Source organism: Amphibalanus amphitrite, unplaced genomic scaffold (genome assembly GCF_019059575.1).
Source record: "Amphibalanus amphitrite isolate SeventyFive unplaced genomic scaffold, NRLGWU_Aamphi_draft 002017F_arrow, whole genome shotgun sequence".
Lineage (NCBI taxonomy): Eukaryota > Metazoa > Arthropoda > Thecostraca > Balanomorpha > Balanidae > Amphibalanus > Amphibalanus amphitrite.
Window position 1 is genome coordinate 1 of NW_024883510.1, and position 18,123 is coordinate 18,123.

Below are 18,123 nucleotides of genomic sequence, written 5' to 3' on the forward strand. Positions count from 1 at the left end.
CGAGAAATAGACTTCACTTGATAAAAAATCGTAGCGGCACTTTTTTCCCCATATTAAATGGTTTTTATACACTTCATTGGTTATTCCAATAATGGGTTACTATGTGCCTCTCCACAATTGTCTTTAGGTTTCTTGCATTTGTCGACAAACACGGTTGTTTACATTAATCACGAGCTTTATTTTTTGCAACTTCCTCCAGAAATTATGTCAAATTAATAGATATTCAAAACTTTATTGTACAGAAATATAGCATAATCGCATTAAATAAGCAAATATTGTATTTGCTTAAATGTATTTAGTTTGCATTCGTTTATATTTATCATAAAATGTTTCACATAAAGTTCCTGAAAATACTAAGAAGAAAATCGCACCGCCGAATGGTCCTGTAAACTGCTGAAAACAAGCGGAAAGCCGCTGTAGGAATGTCGCCCGCGACATTCCGCTTTTGCGGAATCTCGCCTGCCGAATGGCCCAGTGTGCGGCCGCCTTAACAGAAATTAGTCACTTCGACCATGTGTTGAAGCATAGGTATTGAACTTCCTTAAATTGATATCGAACGCACAAATTAAACATCCAAGCATAAAAACACTGCCGTAAGGCCAAACGCTTGACCATTTCGTTGATATGCCCTATCGAGTGCCTCATGCCTAAGATACGTTCGATGTCACACACAATCCCAGTGGCAGCCTGCGGCACTATCGAAGTGTCGCCCGGCGCCCCCTGGGTCACACATGCCTGTCAGCGCCTCTCCCCCTCCCAAACTCCTCTCCACCTCTGCCCTCCTGTCCTCTGTCCTCCCGTTCCTCTCGAACTCCGGCCCTCACGCTGACCGCGGCATGACAGCGCTGAGGGGAGACTGGGGGGGGGGGGGGGGGGTGCGGCATCTGAGACGCGCCGCAGCTGGCATTATTGAGATGGCTTGTGACCAAACCGGTGTCTCGCGGCGCGGCTGCCAGCTCGCCCCGAGACAGCCGGGCCAGAGCCAGTGTTGTGCCAGTGCTGTGCCAATGCTGTGCACTTCCCGCCGCTACTATACTGTCTGCAGTCAGGTGAGCGTTGTCTACCGCCCGGTCAATGCAGTGACCCTGCGCGTGCTGCCCTGGAACCAGTACAATGGGTGCTTTATATGCCCGTGCTTCTTTGCTCACTGTGTAACTACAGTTCATTGTAACAAAAAATAAAGATGCGCGGTTCGACGAAACACCACGGCGCTAAGTGCTGCGATTCAGCTCCCTTGCACCACTCGGCTATAGAAACGAACTGTTATAATTTCAACTGACTTTGTGCACGATTAGGCTGAGGCTATTGCTTTTGTTTTTTGGTGTATTTAGGCAATTTTGAGGACATACTTTTCTCTACGTTTTATTCAGTTGTCCACTATATTTATTAGGAATGCTCATCTTCATTATTTTTTTTTTCAGAACGGAGTGTAGAAGCTCAGCTGTTGAGCATTGTTGCTGTCTAGCGGAGGAACAGACGTCTGAGTCTATATTCGAGAAGTCGACAGCGGCAAACGTCACATCTGTGGACCATGGAAACACCAAGTAAGTGATTCGACGGCCGACGCTCAGCTAGCTGAAAAAAAATGTACCTTCATGAATATCAACTCGCAAGATCCCACCCTCTATTCACTAGTGAGACATATTCTCGTGGGCTACCGGAAAACTCCATTATCAAAGCTCTTCCCCGTATAGCTCTATCAAAGCTCTTTGTGCGAGAAGGTGCGAAGGTTTCGTACCGGCCGGATTAGTCTTGATCAGATCAAGACTGTCGAAACAATTCTACCTCCAATAACTTCACAGAGGGTGAGTTGATTCGACGGACTACTTCCTGAGACTTTACTGTGGGGCGCTATCATCGGGTGATGAATTACAGGTAATAACAAGATTAAGGGTATGCTGGGATAAGTTGAATGAGATGAACCATCAGCCTCATGGATAGTTAAGTGTCGGTGTATGGTCGGTGCACGTTCGTACACATCATTGGTGTTGTATGTGCAATGTGAAATGTAACTGCCAGGATCGGGTATGATTGCTAAATGCTGATCTTTCTTATATTGGTAATCATCTATAAAAAAAATGCTGAGTTTCCTGCAAAGCTATTTTATGCAGGAGTGGATATAACCTTCCGGTAGTAAAGCTGCGCATAGGCGCGGGAACTACTTTCAGACTGGGGGGCACACCATAATGGAGATGAACCTAGGGTACCCCCAAATCTAGTTTTCTCACCGGTTTTAGGCCACTTATTTTTCATCCCTTGGCTTTTTCAACAAAAAAGAAAAACATTTGCAAAAAATTGCAGTATTTCGTCTCAAAGTTGTGGGGGCACCGCCCCCACGGCCCTAGAGTTGGGGGGGGGGCAAGCTGCCCCCACTGCCCCCCCCCCCCCCCGGTCCCGCGCCTATGGCTGCGTCACCCCAGTAGCGGCGGCAGCATCCTAACTTGTCTGCTGCCCCTTCGAGCACTAGCACCGACAGTGCCATTCATCAGCAGTCATGGGAAAAGTGGGAGCAATCAGTCGCCCACGCCTGTTCCTGCCGTCTTTTCCATCTCAGAGCGGTGACTGGTCTCGGCGGATTCAGATCATTGAATGCAATAGCCCCGTGAAATCCAACGGCCACATTTACATTTAGATGTAAGAGCTCACAAGTTCGGTGGTTACTTGCTCATGTTTGCATATCAGCGAAGTTTCTTTTTCAATAAAGATAATTATATAGATAGGGCGATGACGTTGATGTGGAAGATGTTTAAGAGCTAAAATATTTAACAGACACGTAACTATTCGCCCTAATAAGCATGGCGGAGACGACGAGCTAATATCGACGAAACAGGGCGCTAATGGCCATGACTGGCTCTGGTCCAAGCAAGAGGACACGGAATGGTCCGTTCGACACGTCTCTCGCCGTGGTTGGCCCGAATGTCCGTACCATGTCAGAGGCGTTCCTGAGATGTCATCTCCATTGGGCGGGACATGTCTGTCCGTCTTGTCGGACTATGTCGCTAATAGGCGGTGTCAACTGCCATTATTCAGTTACTCAGTTTCACACGGCTCAGGAAACTCTCATCTCACTCGGCGAGAATCGGTTTCTTAATTTTTTATTATTTCTTCTTTTTTTTTTTGCTTTCACTTGAATGACAGTAACCAGCGCTCAAGCGTTGCCGTTACGTTTGGTTAGAACGTTATAAGCTTAGGCATTCATGCCATAGATTCATGTTATCTATGGCTTGGGTTTAAAGTGATAGCTCATCATTTAACGGCACAATAAAACGTCGTGCATAAGCGCACACTTTTATCAAGATTTTTTTCTCACTTATTGTCATTTACGTACTATCACGCACTGATACCAGTGTGCTCACACATCAGTGTGTGATATGGGTTATCAATCAGCAAAAAAGTAGACTGACAGGGCGAAGCAACGTGACCTATGCCCAATGCTGGACGTTGTGAATCCCCGAGCTAACCTTCAACCACCTCGTAAGAGCTTACATGCACGTGCGTGCTGTCAGACGCGGCTCGGGCGCGCTTACGGTGTTATACACTAGCCACCTATCCAGCTAGTTACACGGAATCTGTTTACTTCTGTTCATCAAACATTCATTTCGCTGTTTACTGTTTGATCGCTGCAGGAGCCTCAAAGGCTTCATTTCTGGCACGGCGATAGCTGCAGTAAACAGATTTGCCGTGTCGGGGCGATTGCACCGGGGATTGCCGTGCATATCAGGGTCTGCAAACGATCGTTGCATGTGGCGCTAAGAAGGATTTGCTACTTGAAAGGTTACTCCAGCTGGAAACGCTCGCAATCTGGTAGCTTATGCATAACAATGCGGAACTGCTTAGTGATTAGTGATCGTTATTTGTTTAACACTGTTTGAACTGCATCTCGTTGAACCTTCTAAAAGTCATCGGTAGATATTTGTTAATGTTATCATCGTTTCAACGTCAGCCTTACCGAAAAATACCTCGGAAAAGAGAAGGCCGAAGAGCTCAGCATGCATATGTAATATGTATGCTGTTTTGCTCTATGGATATTGATGTCTCTCTTGGGGGATCATAAAGACGCCTTATCAGAAGTGCTCCAAAACAACGTACAAAATTATTGTTTGGGAAGCATCGCAATACAAACGATCCTTAATTCCATAAAAGACTTGTTAGGGACAGGCTTAAAGTTAATGAATTGCGTGATAGGATCGCTATCATATGTCCCGGTTGGGGTAATTTGCTAGATAAGTAATTCCTTTTTATATGGAGTACCGTGCGTCGCGGTCACGACACGAAGTTTGTTGGACCGTGGATCGGGAACAGCTTAATTAGACGGATCGGCTTAATGCAGTTGACACACAAGTCACAACATGCTGTAATTGTAAGAGGGCTTAGGTATATTTTCGCTACCTTGCTAACCTTATGTTGGAATCTTTCTAATATTGCTAAAATACCTACGTGTATAGTATATGTAGATTAAAAAGGACATCAGTCAGCGCAAAAGGTAGCAAAAGGCAGAGTAACTTTAAGCGTTATACCAATGCTCGATGGAAGTTGTTGAATATCATCGACTGCACACGGTGAGTCATATGTCAATAACAAGCTTGCTAGACCTTGGGTAAAAGAAAGCGGATCGTACTTTCAGCCAATCGGTAGTTGAGTGCCTCGCACCGCCGCGCCGCACCATGCATTAGCCAAATAGGCGCACTTAGTGGCCGGGCAATCTTTCAGCCTGTCACCGACCTAGAAGTATGTGTTCGGCCGTGCATCCCCCACGACCCCTCCCGTCCAGGCCAGCAGGCTGGTTGGCTGGTTTGGGTTAACCACCATATCCGATGGACGAAGGTGCTAACCGGAACTCTCACGCTGTTCCAAGCGGTCAGACAGCGGCAGTGTCACTTGCATTGTCCGGAAATCGAACCCGGATGGCTGAATCTAGAGGCAAGGAACTTACCCCTGGACCAGCATGCTCCCCAGTGGCCAGCTGTGAAGGTCGTCATTCCACCCCTCTGATCTTCGGCTGCCTCTATCTGACAGCGATCAGATAGCTACCACTCCCCGAAAACAGCTGAAGGACATCAATTAGTGCCGGTAGCGCTCCGGCGGTGTTTCAACGCTCCCTGTCAGGCTCGCTGGTCTGTCTGCCTCTATAGCGTTGGCCAAACACAGCCGTGCCAGCCCTCTGAGCTCTCTGGTCGGTCAGTGAGGCGCGTCGGCTCTCAGCACAGCACGCCTGGAGCGCCGGGTCGCTCCAGTGCCGGCGGCACCGCTAGTAGTCGGCGGACGGTGGCGGCGGGCGGCCGCACCCCGACCTACCGCGGAGCCGGCCGGGCGCGTGACGATCTGTAAACAGTGGTGACGTGTGACGGCGTGTGACGTATCCAGTGATGGCGCCGTGACGCCTGGTTGTGACGTGGTCAGCTGGAGGTCAGGTCGGCTGGTGAGGCCTGGACAGGTCTGGTCAGGGTCGGATCAGGTCAGGTTATCTGATGGTGCATGGTCAGGTTAGGGACGGGTCAGGTCAGCTGAAGGTCGGTCAGGTTAGCCTGAGGTCCGGCCAGCTGGAGGTCTGGTCGGGTCAGGTCAGTTTGAGGCCTAACAGATCAGATCCGCTGGTCATCAGGTCAATGCGGCTAAAATTTTGATTTAAGTCATCTGGGAAAAAAATAAGTGCAAACCGACGCGCGATGAAATTATGACGTTAAGCTAAAACGAACAGCAAACATTTCACAGAATGGAAACTTGCAACTGCAGTTTGAATCAGCTGCTCGGTGGCCGGTGCTCAACCTTGTTTCCAAACCAAATTACCAATGTATGATATTTGCAGCCTTGAAAATAGGGGAGAGTGGGGTGGGTTGTATCAGTTTTTACTCCGAGACCCATAACCTCGTAACTATCCGTGATAAACTCATTATTTCCATACTATCCCTTTCCTTGATTCTTCTGCTTTTTTGTGCAAACTAACTTTTCCGCTACCTCTACCAGTTTTTCTTCTACGGTCTGCCGAACAGAACAATGTTTTTGATACAACTTGCCCCATGACTTGGGTGAGTTGTATCACATCAAATTCACATGGTGGGGTAATTTGTATCACTAGGTATTTCACGTTTCAGGGAGTGTGCTTGCTACTGGTTTTGAACATAACAACATTAAATGGGGTTAATACAATGTATATGCTCAAAGGCTTCACTTTTATTAGACCAAACTTAGGTCAATGCAATCCGAACGAAACATCAACAGACTATGACGCAAAAGTGGCCCGTTAAGAGCAAAGAAGCCAACACATTGTGCCGAAATGGAACGAGAATTGACTAGCTACCTACAAACGCGAGCCAGGGCTTAGCTTTCGCGATCAAAAGCAACATACCCATACATACATACATACATACATACATGTTACAACATACCCCACCCGGCTCTGATACAACATGTACCTCGCCGCCATCTTGGAAAAAACATCCTCGTGCTCAAAAACAGCAGACAGCTGGAGAAATCCATTTTCACTCAAGCAGCCTTAGAACCTACCCTCACCACCGCTACAGAGATCTTTCAAATTCGTGCACATCTAAATGCCCAAAACACACATTTTCTTGCAACTTATTTTTTTAGAATGACGTTAAAAAAAACATAAAATCGGTTCTCACCTCGAGACGCGTCCACCCAGCCACACGACAGAACAGGGAAATATGGCGCCCGGAAAACTTCGTCGGCTGGTCGTGTCACGAGCGCCATCTATTGGATAAGTTTGGCACAATTCGCCCTGATACAACTTGGACATGATACAACTCTCCCCGCTCTCCCCCACCTACACTGAAATGAACACCTAAATTTAATTAAGGTAAGCCCAGCGGTGTAACTTTCTATATGTATGGGGGTGCAGGTGCACCCCCATCCCCTGAAAGTGCACCCCCATCACGTCAAAGTGCACCCCCATAGGCTAAGCGGCGCACCACACGCCGCCCGACACCGATAAGCTCTTGAGCAGATGGCGAGGGTGATTTCCCGGCTACATTCCGTCTCGTGACCGGCGTCGTGATACTTGCGGGCTTGGGAAGCGTCCAGTCGTATCGTCCCCCAAAAATGGGTGAAAGGGGCACCCCGGCAAAAGCGGGACTTTCTCAGCAAAAGTGGAGCGCCCGAGGCAGAAGTAGGGCACCTCCAACGTAGGTTGGGATCGTCAAGCATAAGACTGGCGCCCCAGCGGAGGAGAGGCGCCCCCAGTAGGAATGAGGCACCTCAAGCATGGATTCGCCCAGTAGAAGAGCTTCCTCAGTAGAACACGGGCGACTCCAGCAGAAAGGGGCGCCTCACCAGAAGAGGGGTGCCCTAGCAGAAGAAGGACACCCCAGCAGAAAGGGGGCGCCCCACCAGAAGAGGGATGCTTCCAGAAGTGGTGTGTTGTTGTGTGTTTCTGGCGTACGAGCGCACCCGTGCCGCCGCCCCGGCTCGTGCCCGAGGCCTGAGTGCGCCCGTGTCGCCGCCGCCCGCCCCGGTCCGTAGCTGAGTGCGCCCATGCCGCCGGCAGCGATTGGGCCCGCCGGACGGCAAGACTGGCGCGGATAGGCAGAGACGACGCACGCCATGACGATTGTTTACTTCGTGGTTAACGTAACGACTCAGGAAAGAGTTCTCGGAATAAATCTCGTTTAACTCATTAGATACAACTCTTTCATTCGAACCGACCGAAACACAACAAGAAGAAGAGAGGCACTCCAATATAAATGGGGCACCTCAAGCAAAAGTTGGGCTCGTCCAGCAGTAGTGGGGCGCCCCCAGAAGAAGAGGAGCGCTCCCAGCAGAAAGGGGCGCCACACCAGAAAGGGGCGCCCTACCGGGAGAGGGATGCCTAAAAAAGAGAGGCGCCCTTATACAAAAGGGGCACCTGGAGCAAAAGTTGGGCTCGTCCAGCAGTAGTGGGGCCGGGGGCGCCCCCAGCAGAGGTGGTGGGACGCCTTTAGCAAAAATAGGGCATACCCGGCAAGGGAAATGTCAGACTCCAGCAGAATGTATGTATGTATGTATGTATTGACAATCAAGAGCAATCCACAATCGGCGTGGCGATTACACTCCGAGTCCGAGCTGGTTGAAGATAACACAAGAAATAGGTACCTACACAAGAAAACGCACACACTTACGGATACGAAATACACAACGCGAACGCCGAACACGCACATACTTGGTGTAACCAGCACGAAGCCGCGTTCATAACTATGTACACACAGACTCGTTTGCCTTTCATAGTCCAAGAGTCATGAGGCTAGCTACTATGGCTACTCTGGCTAGGCTTAAGCCCCTTTTTTACAGCACGGGCAAATCTGGCTGGAGGCAACTGCGTTAGCTCGAGGGGGAGAGTATTTAGGAGCGCCGCGGCACGGTAGGCGAATCTACGTTTTCCGGTCTCTAGTCGGGGTCGCGGTAAGTGGAAAAGGTGGTCTTGGCGAGTAGACCTTGCTCGTGTTTGGGAATTTTTGGAAAATAGGGTCGCGATCTCCTCGGGTTCACCTCTCTGGATGGCCTTGTGCGCCGTGATAAGGGTATGGTATTCAGCCATTGTTTTAGGTGCCATCCAGCCGAGTTGGTCCCGGAGATGGGCGACATGATCAAATTTACGGCGACCGAAAATGACTCTAGCGGCAAAGTTAAGAATTTTCTGAATGCGATCGAAGTTCTTTTGGCTACCATTACCAAATACGGAGAGACAGTACTGGATCCGTGACATGACGAGAGCCACCACTAGTGTCTTGGTGACACCGTCGGGGAGGTAGTGGCGGACATGGGAGAGGCCAATTAGGAGACCCGTGCATCGGCGACTGAGCTCGGACACATGCGCGTCCCAGGACAGGGTGCCGTCGAAGATAACGCCCAGGTTGCCCACCTGCTTGCATGGCACTAGCTTGGTGTCGCGAAAAGAAACGGTGAAAGCAGGTATGCTTCTCAAATTTTGCCGACTGCCGAAAACCATGAGCTGAGTTTTAGCAGTGTTTACTTTAAGAGCATTTGCACTGAACCAATGGTCGAGAGACGCCAGTGACGCTTCCAAGCGCGAGATGAGTCCCCTAAGGTCGTTTAAAGGGCCACTCACCAACAATTGAGTATCATCAGCGTACTGGAAGACTGCTGCATCCTCAGAATAAAGTGATAGATCATTGGAAAATACCGTGAAGAGTAAGGGACCGAGTGCCGAGCCTTGAAAGACGCCCATAGAGTTGGGGAGAGGTTGTGATAATACCCGGCGACCGGACTCGTCCTTCAATGATACACTCTGTGTGTGACCCTGGAGATAAGCGGCGAACCAGGATGTCTCTATGCCGTGCATTGCCAATTTAGCGAGTAATAACTCATGGTTGATGACATCAAAACATTTGCTTAAATCAATAAGGCATAGCATAGAGACATCCCCCCTATCGGTGGCGGCCAGGATTTGGTCACTGACGGACAGAAGTGCTGTCTCAGTTGAGTGCCGGGGTCGGAAACCGTGCTGGGTATTGGCCAGAAGATGGTTTTGGGAGAGATAGCGATAGAGCTGTTTGTGAATGACTCGCTCGACCACCTTCATAATGACAGGTACTAAGGAGATAGGTCGGAAATTAGTGGGATCAGATGGGTTTCCAGACTTGAAGATGGGGTGAACTATAGAGTGTTTCCAATGAAAGGGGATATCGGACCTTGAGATGCAAGTGTTAATGATGTGAAGGATAACGTCACCGATAGATGGGAAATAGAGATGCCCCAAATTTGCAATTTCATTACCCGCCCCGCCCCGCAGCTACCCCTTGCCCAACCACAACTACCCGCAAGCTGATTTTGGCTGAGCCGAACCCGCAAAAAACCCGCAATCTTAAAAACATACTTTTGCAAGAAAAAAAAAATACAGCTGAGTCAATGCTAGAGCTATATAAACCTTACTTGCTTCATTGCTGTGCAGAAAAAGACAGCCAAACAAATAGTAAGGACTTGAAATTGCTATGCTAAGTCCTCAGGAAGTGCACACTGGATAGTGGAAAATGAATAATGCATCAATACATTTGAAATTCCTTTCTGAAGAGTTCAGTAAAATCTTTCTCTCACCTTACCCTTCAGCATTGGCTGAGGATCAAAATTTCACTCTGGCTCCCTCTCAATGTTAGGCCTCTGGAAAATGATATTGTTATCAAAATGAATGTTGATATAAAAAGATATGCGATTTCCAGTTAAAAATAAATAGTGACACAGTGAATAATGAGTATCCAGTCGATCTACACATAAAACAAATCATGCAAAATCCCAGCAAAAACCAACTATAATAACATACATGGCCTTGCAACTAACCACCAATGAACCACGCATTTCTGGAAACATGCGTCAGAAGCGTCACCAACAGCTGATGGAATGTTACAGCGACTAAATTATTGCGGCCGTAGTTAGTCGAACTTGTTGCGAAAACACTGTTGTATAATGCATATTCATGTGCCATTCTGATTAAATTATTTTACACAACAGCTAAAGTTTTACAATTCAGAGGTTAATCACCGGTTTAGAAATAAAGAGACAGTAAATGCTAAATTAAAGGGACCCTCCCACCTTAACATTAGTTTTGAGTTGAGATAGCCAAGTTTGCGGCCAGGCTCAGAAACCACCATTTATCCTGGTCGCAACCCCCGCAGCTTTATGGTGTTCAAGAAATTTCTTCCCTTTACTTGCAGGGTGGGACCAGCTTGGTCCCTATCTCTTAACCATTATGGGAATCTGATGACGTCATCAGGCTTTCGAACGTCCGTTAAATGTTTGACTAAAACGTTTTGTAGCACGCGGTGGTATATGCTGCTTTGCGCGCAACAAATGCCGCACTTTCAAATAAAGTCGCTAGGAACAGCGGAGATCCCAAAAAGTAAACAAAAGTAAAAGTCTAATATCTTGAAAACCGGTGAATATTTTTCGATAAAATTTGGTAGATATTCGTTTTTGGTCTTTCTGAACCGAGCGACATCACTTTCATGCCAATTCATTAACTTTTTTGAAGGTGGGAGGGTCCCTTTAAATGTAATGATTTTATAGATGGTCTTGGTAATGCTCTCCGGCCGGTCATCTGTCGGCATACAAATGATAAGGACGTAAAAAGACAAAAGAAATAAATGCGACCAGCTACGTGGTTTTGTAACATGTATAACTGCTATTTTGAGGCATTCAAAAACCAAGACAGAAAAACTGATTGAAAATTATTGCGTCATCAATGACAGCTTTCCTTCGCCTCAGAGACCAAAATTGACTCAGTCAAATGCCAATCCTTGTCAGAATGTCGGAAGTGCGCCAGTATTGTATTGCGTTATGTTTGGGCCGGCCAGTCTATATTTTGATTTTTTGTAAGGGTAATTGGTGTGTTATTTTCGTAATATAGGGTGGAACAGAACATAGAGTAGGATAGGTAATCAATGAATTTGCATCAAATTTTGTTTAGCTGATAGCTCTTTTTATGCCGACCAGACGCAAATAAAGTAACATGTGGCATTTGCTCTGATTTTCAACATCTCATTTAAGTCTGGGTTCTTCCATAATGTATATCTAGTGCACACTGCACAGTGCACATAGACTTCAGTTCAGCTTCCTATAAGTTTGCTTTCAGGGTCTTTTATGTTTTATGGAATGCTTTCATCAGCATTTATTTATGCTTAGTAGTTTATTGCTTGTACCCTGGTTTGGTCATTGCCAGACTGTGGATGCTATTGCTGGTTGTTTTCAGTTTTGCATTTGAAATGTGCTTCCTTGATATATTTTTATATTTGGTTCTGTTTTAAAAGTTGTTTTGATGAATATTGTATCGTTAACCTGAGCAAATGCACTTGGCATTGTGTTTTGCATCTAAAAAAATAAAAAAATTATAGGTTCTTAAGTCTGACCGCCAAATACCCGCCACACGACAAGTTTTGCTTCTCGAACCCGCCAAAAACCCTGCGGGTTTTGAAAACCCGCAGAAAGCGGGTTCGCGGGTTCAAAAAGGGCATCTCTAATGGGAAAGCAGTTTTCAGCATGCGAATGCAGACGCCATCAGACGCACAGGCGGCAGAATTGCGCATATTGAAAACGGTGTGACCGAGTTCACCGAGAGAGATAGGTCTGGGCTTAAATCTACCGGTTACGACACGCGGCAAACGGCCAATTTGCTTAACAACTGGATTTTGGTCACGGATCTCTGTAGCGACGCGGGGACCCACAGAAACGAAAAAAAGAATTTAAAACGTCAGCCGATACATCAGGTTGAACACTAGGTCCGTCTTTCTTACCAGCCACAACCGACCTAATACTTTTCCACACCTTGTTGGGACCCCGCCCACTAATCTCTCTGTGAAGTTCGCCGCGTCGGTCTCGTCGCACTGCGGCCCGGACAGTTCGGTTTAAGTCTTTGTAAACCTCCGACTTTCTACCGAACTGCTGTAACGCGGTACGACGTTGATCCATGATTTTAAGTGTGGCGGGGGTAACTGGTGGTGCTGTAGGATTACGGATGGTAATATTCTTTATAGGTGCGTGATCGTCAAAAATCGGCAGAAATTCGGTCAGGAAAGCATCCCACTGGTCACTTACGTTCGTGGCACTAAACACGCCCTCCCAATCGGCAAACATCAGGTCAGAGTTCAGGGCATCGACATCTATACGGTTGATCGAGCGGGATTGAACAACTGTAGGATTTTTGCGCTGTTTCGGAACGTTAATAGACACACGAAGGAGTTTGTGTGGGCTGAAGTGGCAAAAGGATGCAGAGCAATCACGCACAAGCTCTCTATTTTTAACCATACAGACGTCTAGCAACGAGCCGGAAGTGTACGTTGGAACGGTTACAAGCTGCTCAAGAGAATAATTCGATAAAAAGTCACTGAGGTGTACACGCGCACGAAAACTCTCCTCCTTCAACATATCACAGTTTAAATCGCCACAGATCATAAATGGAATCTTGGGAAAATCAATTAATACACGCTGTAACTGCGTCTCGAGGTCCGAAAAGTCAGCTCGCAGAGCGGCATCGGTCTGTCGGGGCGGCCGGTACACAGAGCAAACAACTGGCGATTTCGTTCGAGCTTGAACAACATCCACCGGGTTTCCAGGAGACTGCCGCGGGGTGCGGGGATGTGCTCGGTTTGATGGTCACAGTTTTCATATCCGTTTTTGACAGTACGGCGACCCCGCCGTAGCCGCTGCCGTCTGGTCGGTCGACTCGGCTGAGAGAGTAGCCGGGAATCACGAGAAGTCGATTTGGAGTAGAAGGGCGCAGCCAGGTCTCGGCCAGGAGGCAGGCGTCGAAATCGTGACGGTTTAGTTCTTCGGTGAGTTCTAGTAGTTTTGGCTTCAGGCTTTGAATGTTCAAAACGCCGATCAAAAGACCGGTGTTTGCTGTCTTTGTGAGCCGGCGGGTTTCCGAGATGGTGAGTCGGGCCGGTTGGGTGAGGGTTCTGTGACTGGGCTCCTCTGGTGCGCGGGTCGTCGCGCGGTGCTGCCGGCCGGACCCACATACGACACTGATTGATTGGTGTGCGTGAGCTCTGGTACGGCGGATCAGGTGAGACAGACGAGGGGGTAGGCTGACCCTGATCCTCTCGGTGACGTCACTAGTCGCGTCGTCCCAGCAGAGCAGTCTGCGGACTGCCAGCAGCTGTTCCCGGTCATACTTGGTGTTAGTCCTGACATGGGTTTGTGGACGCTCTACACGGCGGGGTAGAACCCCAGCGTCCGAGGCGGCCGGCTGATAGCCGCAGCCCCCTCCTCCTCCCCTGGCGCGTCTGGCCCGCCGTCCACCACGACACCCGCGGTGAGCGGGCCGGCGGCAGCGGGCCTCCGTCGCCTCCCGGGCGCCGGCCATGTTGACATTAGCCGGCCCGAGTCCCGTCCCCTCCGCTGGTGGTACCGGCATCCATGGGGGCGGGTGGGGGAGCTGAGGTCGAGTTCATCCGCGCGCAGTCCACGTCCGACAGAAAGTAGTACCGGGAAAATCGAGCAGAACTTCCGACTGAGTAGAGGTAGAGTTGATCTGTTTTCACGAATACATACAGTGAAGAAAACAGCAAAACTTGAGTCGGTTGGTCGTAGGCAAGCATCGGAAAGTAGTTTTCAAATATGACTTCGGGCGTTAGCTGCCCTCTCGCAGACCACGGCTTGACAGAGAGATATGCGAATAATTCTTGGTTGGACTTACAGTTCTGGAGAGTGGCCACAAAGATGCAGAAGGAGATTACGAGCACTCCGATGCCAAATTTCACAGCCTGTACACGAAATTTCTCCACAAACGATACGAAAAACGGAGGAGCGCCTGGGGGTCGCCTGTATAGCGCGCGCGCCCAGCCGCGAGTGAAACCCCAGCAGAGGAGGAGCGCCAATCAGAAGTAAGTCTCGCCGAGCAGAATGAGGGGTGACCTCAGCAGGAGAGAGGGAGAGGCGACCCCAGCAGTAGAAGGGCGCCCAATGAAAAAGGTGATTCCAGCAAAAGTGGGTCTCGCCAGTCGACAAGCATAAAAAGGGCACCCCAATTCTATAAGAGGTTGGAATAAAAAAGTAAAATGTCATTCGTTATAAATTCAATTGATTGATTGATATTCGTGCAAACGAATTCAATTTTATTTCATAATACCCAACTTTGTACCATTGGACTCATCTGCATCCATAGGCGTCGCCAGAGATTTTCGGTTGGGGGGGGGGAGACAAAATCCAATTTGGTCTTTAATCATGCCTTTCTATAGTCATTACTTCCACGTTTTATATGTCACTCGACGCGCCATGGCGCGCGAGGAATGCAATGGTGATGCAGTTTTTCCTCTAGCTATGAAATGTAGAAAGTATTTTTTTAGGATTTCCTGGGCAAAATCAGTTACGTCAGTTAAAAACGCATTACCCGTTACGTTAGTTTAGCAGGGTAGAGCCTATTAATGGGAAGGATACAATGGGTCTGTAGGGCCCCTCCCCCTCCCTCCCTCGGACGGGTCCGTGCAGATGATCCCAAACCTTATCCAGAAAAAAAAGAGTTGCAAATGATCCAGGGAATCGGTTCGCCCTTCTAAAAATCCATATTCTAGCATGCTCAGTTTCCGTGATGGATTTATCGGTGCCTTCGACTCGAATCCGACCCCGGCTTCCAAAACCGACTTCGACTCCGGTCAGAGCTGTCGACTCCGACCGACTCCGACCCCGACCTCGCAGCCCTGCTCAGAGGCACACGTGGCCCCTCTATGATAAGGCCCGTGTAGGTCTTCATAGGCCTGTCGTAAGGATGGTCATCAAAGTCGAAAGGGCCCTCAGAGACTACCATGGGCCCGCCCCTTGCACACCGATGGACCCTCAGAAGCCAATATGGGGCTGTTGAGACCGGCGGAGGCCCTTAAAAGGACTGCCAAAGTGGCTCTCAAAGATTTGCGCCCGAGCCTTCAGAATCAGCGGTGGAAGATCGTAGTGGTGTTCATAAGTGCCGGCCTGAGGGCCCTCAGAGGTCAGTTTGGGTCCCTCGGAAGCGCGTGGGATCCCTTCTTAGAGTTCAGTGGGACTTTTTAGGAGCCTACGCACGGCCCTCGTTAGCCCTGTGGTACTTTAACGGCACTTGAACATGTCACAGACCTTTGGCCAGATTCGGAAACGACCCCAACCCAACCCCGAATTTTTCGAGCTAGGTCTTGACACTAAAATTTCGTGTCAGCGTGCTAGACTGGTGAAACCCGAGTGTAAAATTCAGCTAACACCAGCTAAGACATGGATTGAATCGAAGTTTTGATATGTTCGAATCTGGAGTCGAAGTCCTGAATGTTTTGGCGACTCTCACTCCGACTCTGGCTGGGACTCAAGACTCCAACTGATTTTGACTTCACAGCCATTCTTCAAACTACCCCCACTTCTTGCCGACCCCAAAATCTCATCGGATATTCTGCATCGATCTCAGGGGGGAGCCCGGTCGGGGGTGGGGGGGGGGGGGCAAGCTGCCCCGCTTGTCCCCCCGTGGCGACGCTAATGTATAATGTATGCACCATCTATGCATCTTGGAAGCGCCCCTATCCTCATTGAAGGTCGCCCCCATCACCAAGTGCACCCCCATCTCAAAAGCAAAAGTTACACCCCTGGGTAAGCCGCATTTGCCTTACAAGTCTCATATGAAGCTTTGCATGTGAGGTATGGACAATATCACTTTTCTGGCCAGAGCCTAATTTTGTTTTGAGTTCTGGCACCTAAACCCACCCAAACCCAGTTTTTTATCTCAGCATTTGTAGCTGCAATATTATTTCATATGATAATTGACGAAGGATACAATGGTTCAGACTTAACAGCGGTGACAACAGCTACAGACAGAAGCAAAAACAATATTCTAGCTTGAAACGGTTTGTCGAAACAATTTTCAATCATTTTTTCATCGATATTGGACATAACATGCATAGTTGAGGTAGTTCCAACTTTTAGATGGAGCGAAATCATTATATCAAGTTTGCTACATTTGCCTGCTTTAATACTGTGCAAATGCACTGAGATAAATCCATCGCTACCTTAATTCTTAAAAAGCCTTTCCTAACACAAACATGCAAATAACTTTTTTACTTAGCGTATGTTTTCCTTACAAACAACCTTGTTCAGCTCCTTTGCAAATGGCATATTTGAGCCACTTTTACCGACAGTGTGGCCAGTGGCAGCCCGGGTCCAACAAAAACACTGTGCGAGCTCCGTCTGGGCCATAATGCATCCCAGTCCACGCCGCGGCAATGGGTGGCACGGTGCGGCGGTGGGCGGCATATACTGCAAAGCAAAGGACATCCGCTTGGGTGGTGGAAGATGCATCCCGGCGGTTGGTGGTATTATATGAGATGGATACAACACATTTGGATGGATGCGTTTTGTGACATACTTTTCAACACCCCTTTCAGAAATAGAGGCAATACAAACAAAAACTTGCTTGTCGGTATGCGTCCTTTTGTTAGCTATGGCCTTCTTCGGCGTTGAACAGTTTGGCGCGTTGGTAGGAGATACAGTACTGACTGTGCCGGAGCCATTGGGCTGTGGGCGGGCTTATATTTCTCCTGTCACCGGGCACTAATAATGCAGTCCGTGCGGTCTTCCCGTCCGTATGGCAACCATGACCACTGACCACCCAGCAACAGGCCAGTTTTAACGCCACGTCGAGCTGACCTCGTCGAAAAGAAAATGACTGTCATTTCTATGACAGGTCACTGATAATCCTGACTGGATTGGGCCTTCCATCGCGACAGCCATCTCGTATTTCTATCGTCTGGGGACTCGTTGACGGGGCCTGAGTGCCGTCCCCCGGGCTTTCCGTGCTGGCCTTGAATTGCAGGCAATCAGCAAACATTTGGGCCGGTCCGTGCGTCACTCTGAATTCCACTGACATAAGTCGCGTTCAGTGGGGGCTCGGAGTGGCGAGCTGAGTGCGGGGCGCCGCTCCGGGGCCGGGGCGGCGGGAGGGGAGGGGGTGCCTCAGCGGAGCGCCTATACTCGGGTCGTGCCCTGGCTCACCGAGAGTGGACGTCGTCGACGAGCGCTGACGATGCTTCAGCGGCCTCCAGTGGCGCCCAGCGCACAGATATTCTCCGGAGAGCGGCTCCTAAGACACGGACGACGACCGATAGAGGCCCATCGTAAAAGTTCAGAAACGATGAAGAGGCAGATACAAGACAATCGCATTACTGACTGGGCCGATTTGAGAAGTGATAGGCCTCAAAAGGATCGACGGGAGATAAAGTCGGAAATTCATGTGTAGGGACGGACTTTGGAGATATTCGACATCACATAGCGGAATAGGTCGTGAATGTCGCTTTGATTCAGATCGGCGTTGGATTGTAACTATCCAGGAAGTTTATGGCTCTGTCAAATGTATTTGATCTGGACTGACACTGAGGGCAGAGGCTGGCTAGTGAATAAATCTGTTCATGAGTGGAGCTGTCAGCCACAAGTGTTAGATGTTAGATGTTAGATGACATGTTAGATGTCGAGTGATCCATGCCGATGAGAATATGATTGGTTTCTTCATTTTGCTTAGGACCCACCTGTTGAATGCTGCAGCACACATGAAGATCATACTGCACTCAAAATTCATTGAAGAATTTAAGTTTTTGCCTTTGTATGACATTGTATATTTTTCAACTGCAAAACTATGCCGTCTCAAAACGCACTTATTTTGATAGGAAACATATT

The 18,123-nt window shown here is 48.7% G+C and overlaps 1 protein-coding gene across 1 annotated transcript in view; it reads left to right on the forward strand.

Moving 5' to 3' along the window:
* The first annotated feature begins 983 nt into the window (after nucleotides 1–983).
* LOC122376104 (Kv channel-interacting protein 4-like) overlaps nucleotides 984–18,123 on the forward strand; it is a 77,338-nt gene continuing 60,198 nt past the window's right edge. Inside the window, exons 1-2 of the mRNA XM_043355799.1 lie at nucleotides 984–1,049; nucleotides 1,422–1,544. Coding sequence (XP_043211734.1) covers nucleotides 1,532–1,544 — 13 coding nt within the window. The 5' untranslated portion in view covers nucleotides 984–1,049; nucleotides 1,422–1,531. The remainder of the gene's footprint in view (nucleotides 1,050–1,421; nucleotides 1,545–18,123) is intronic.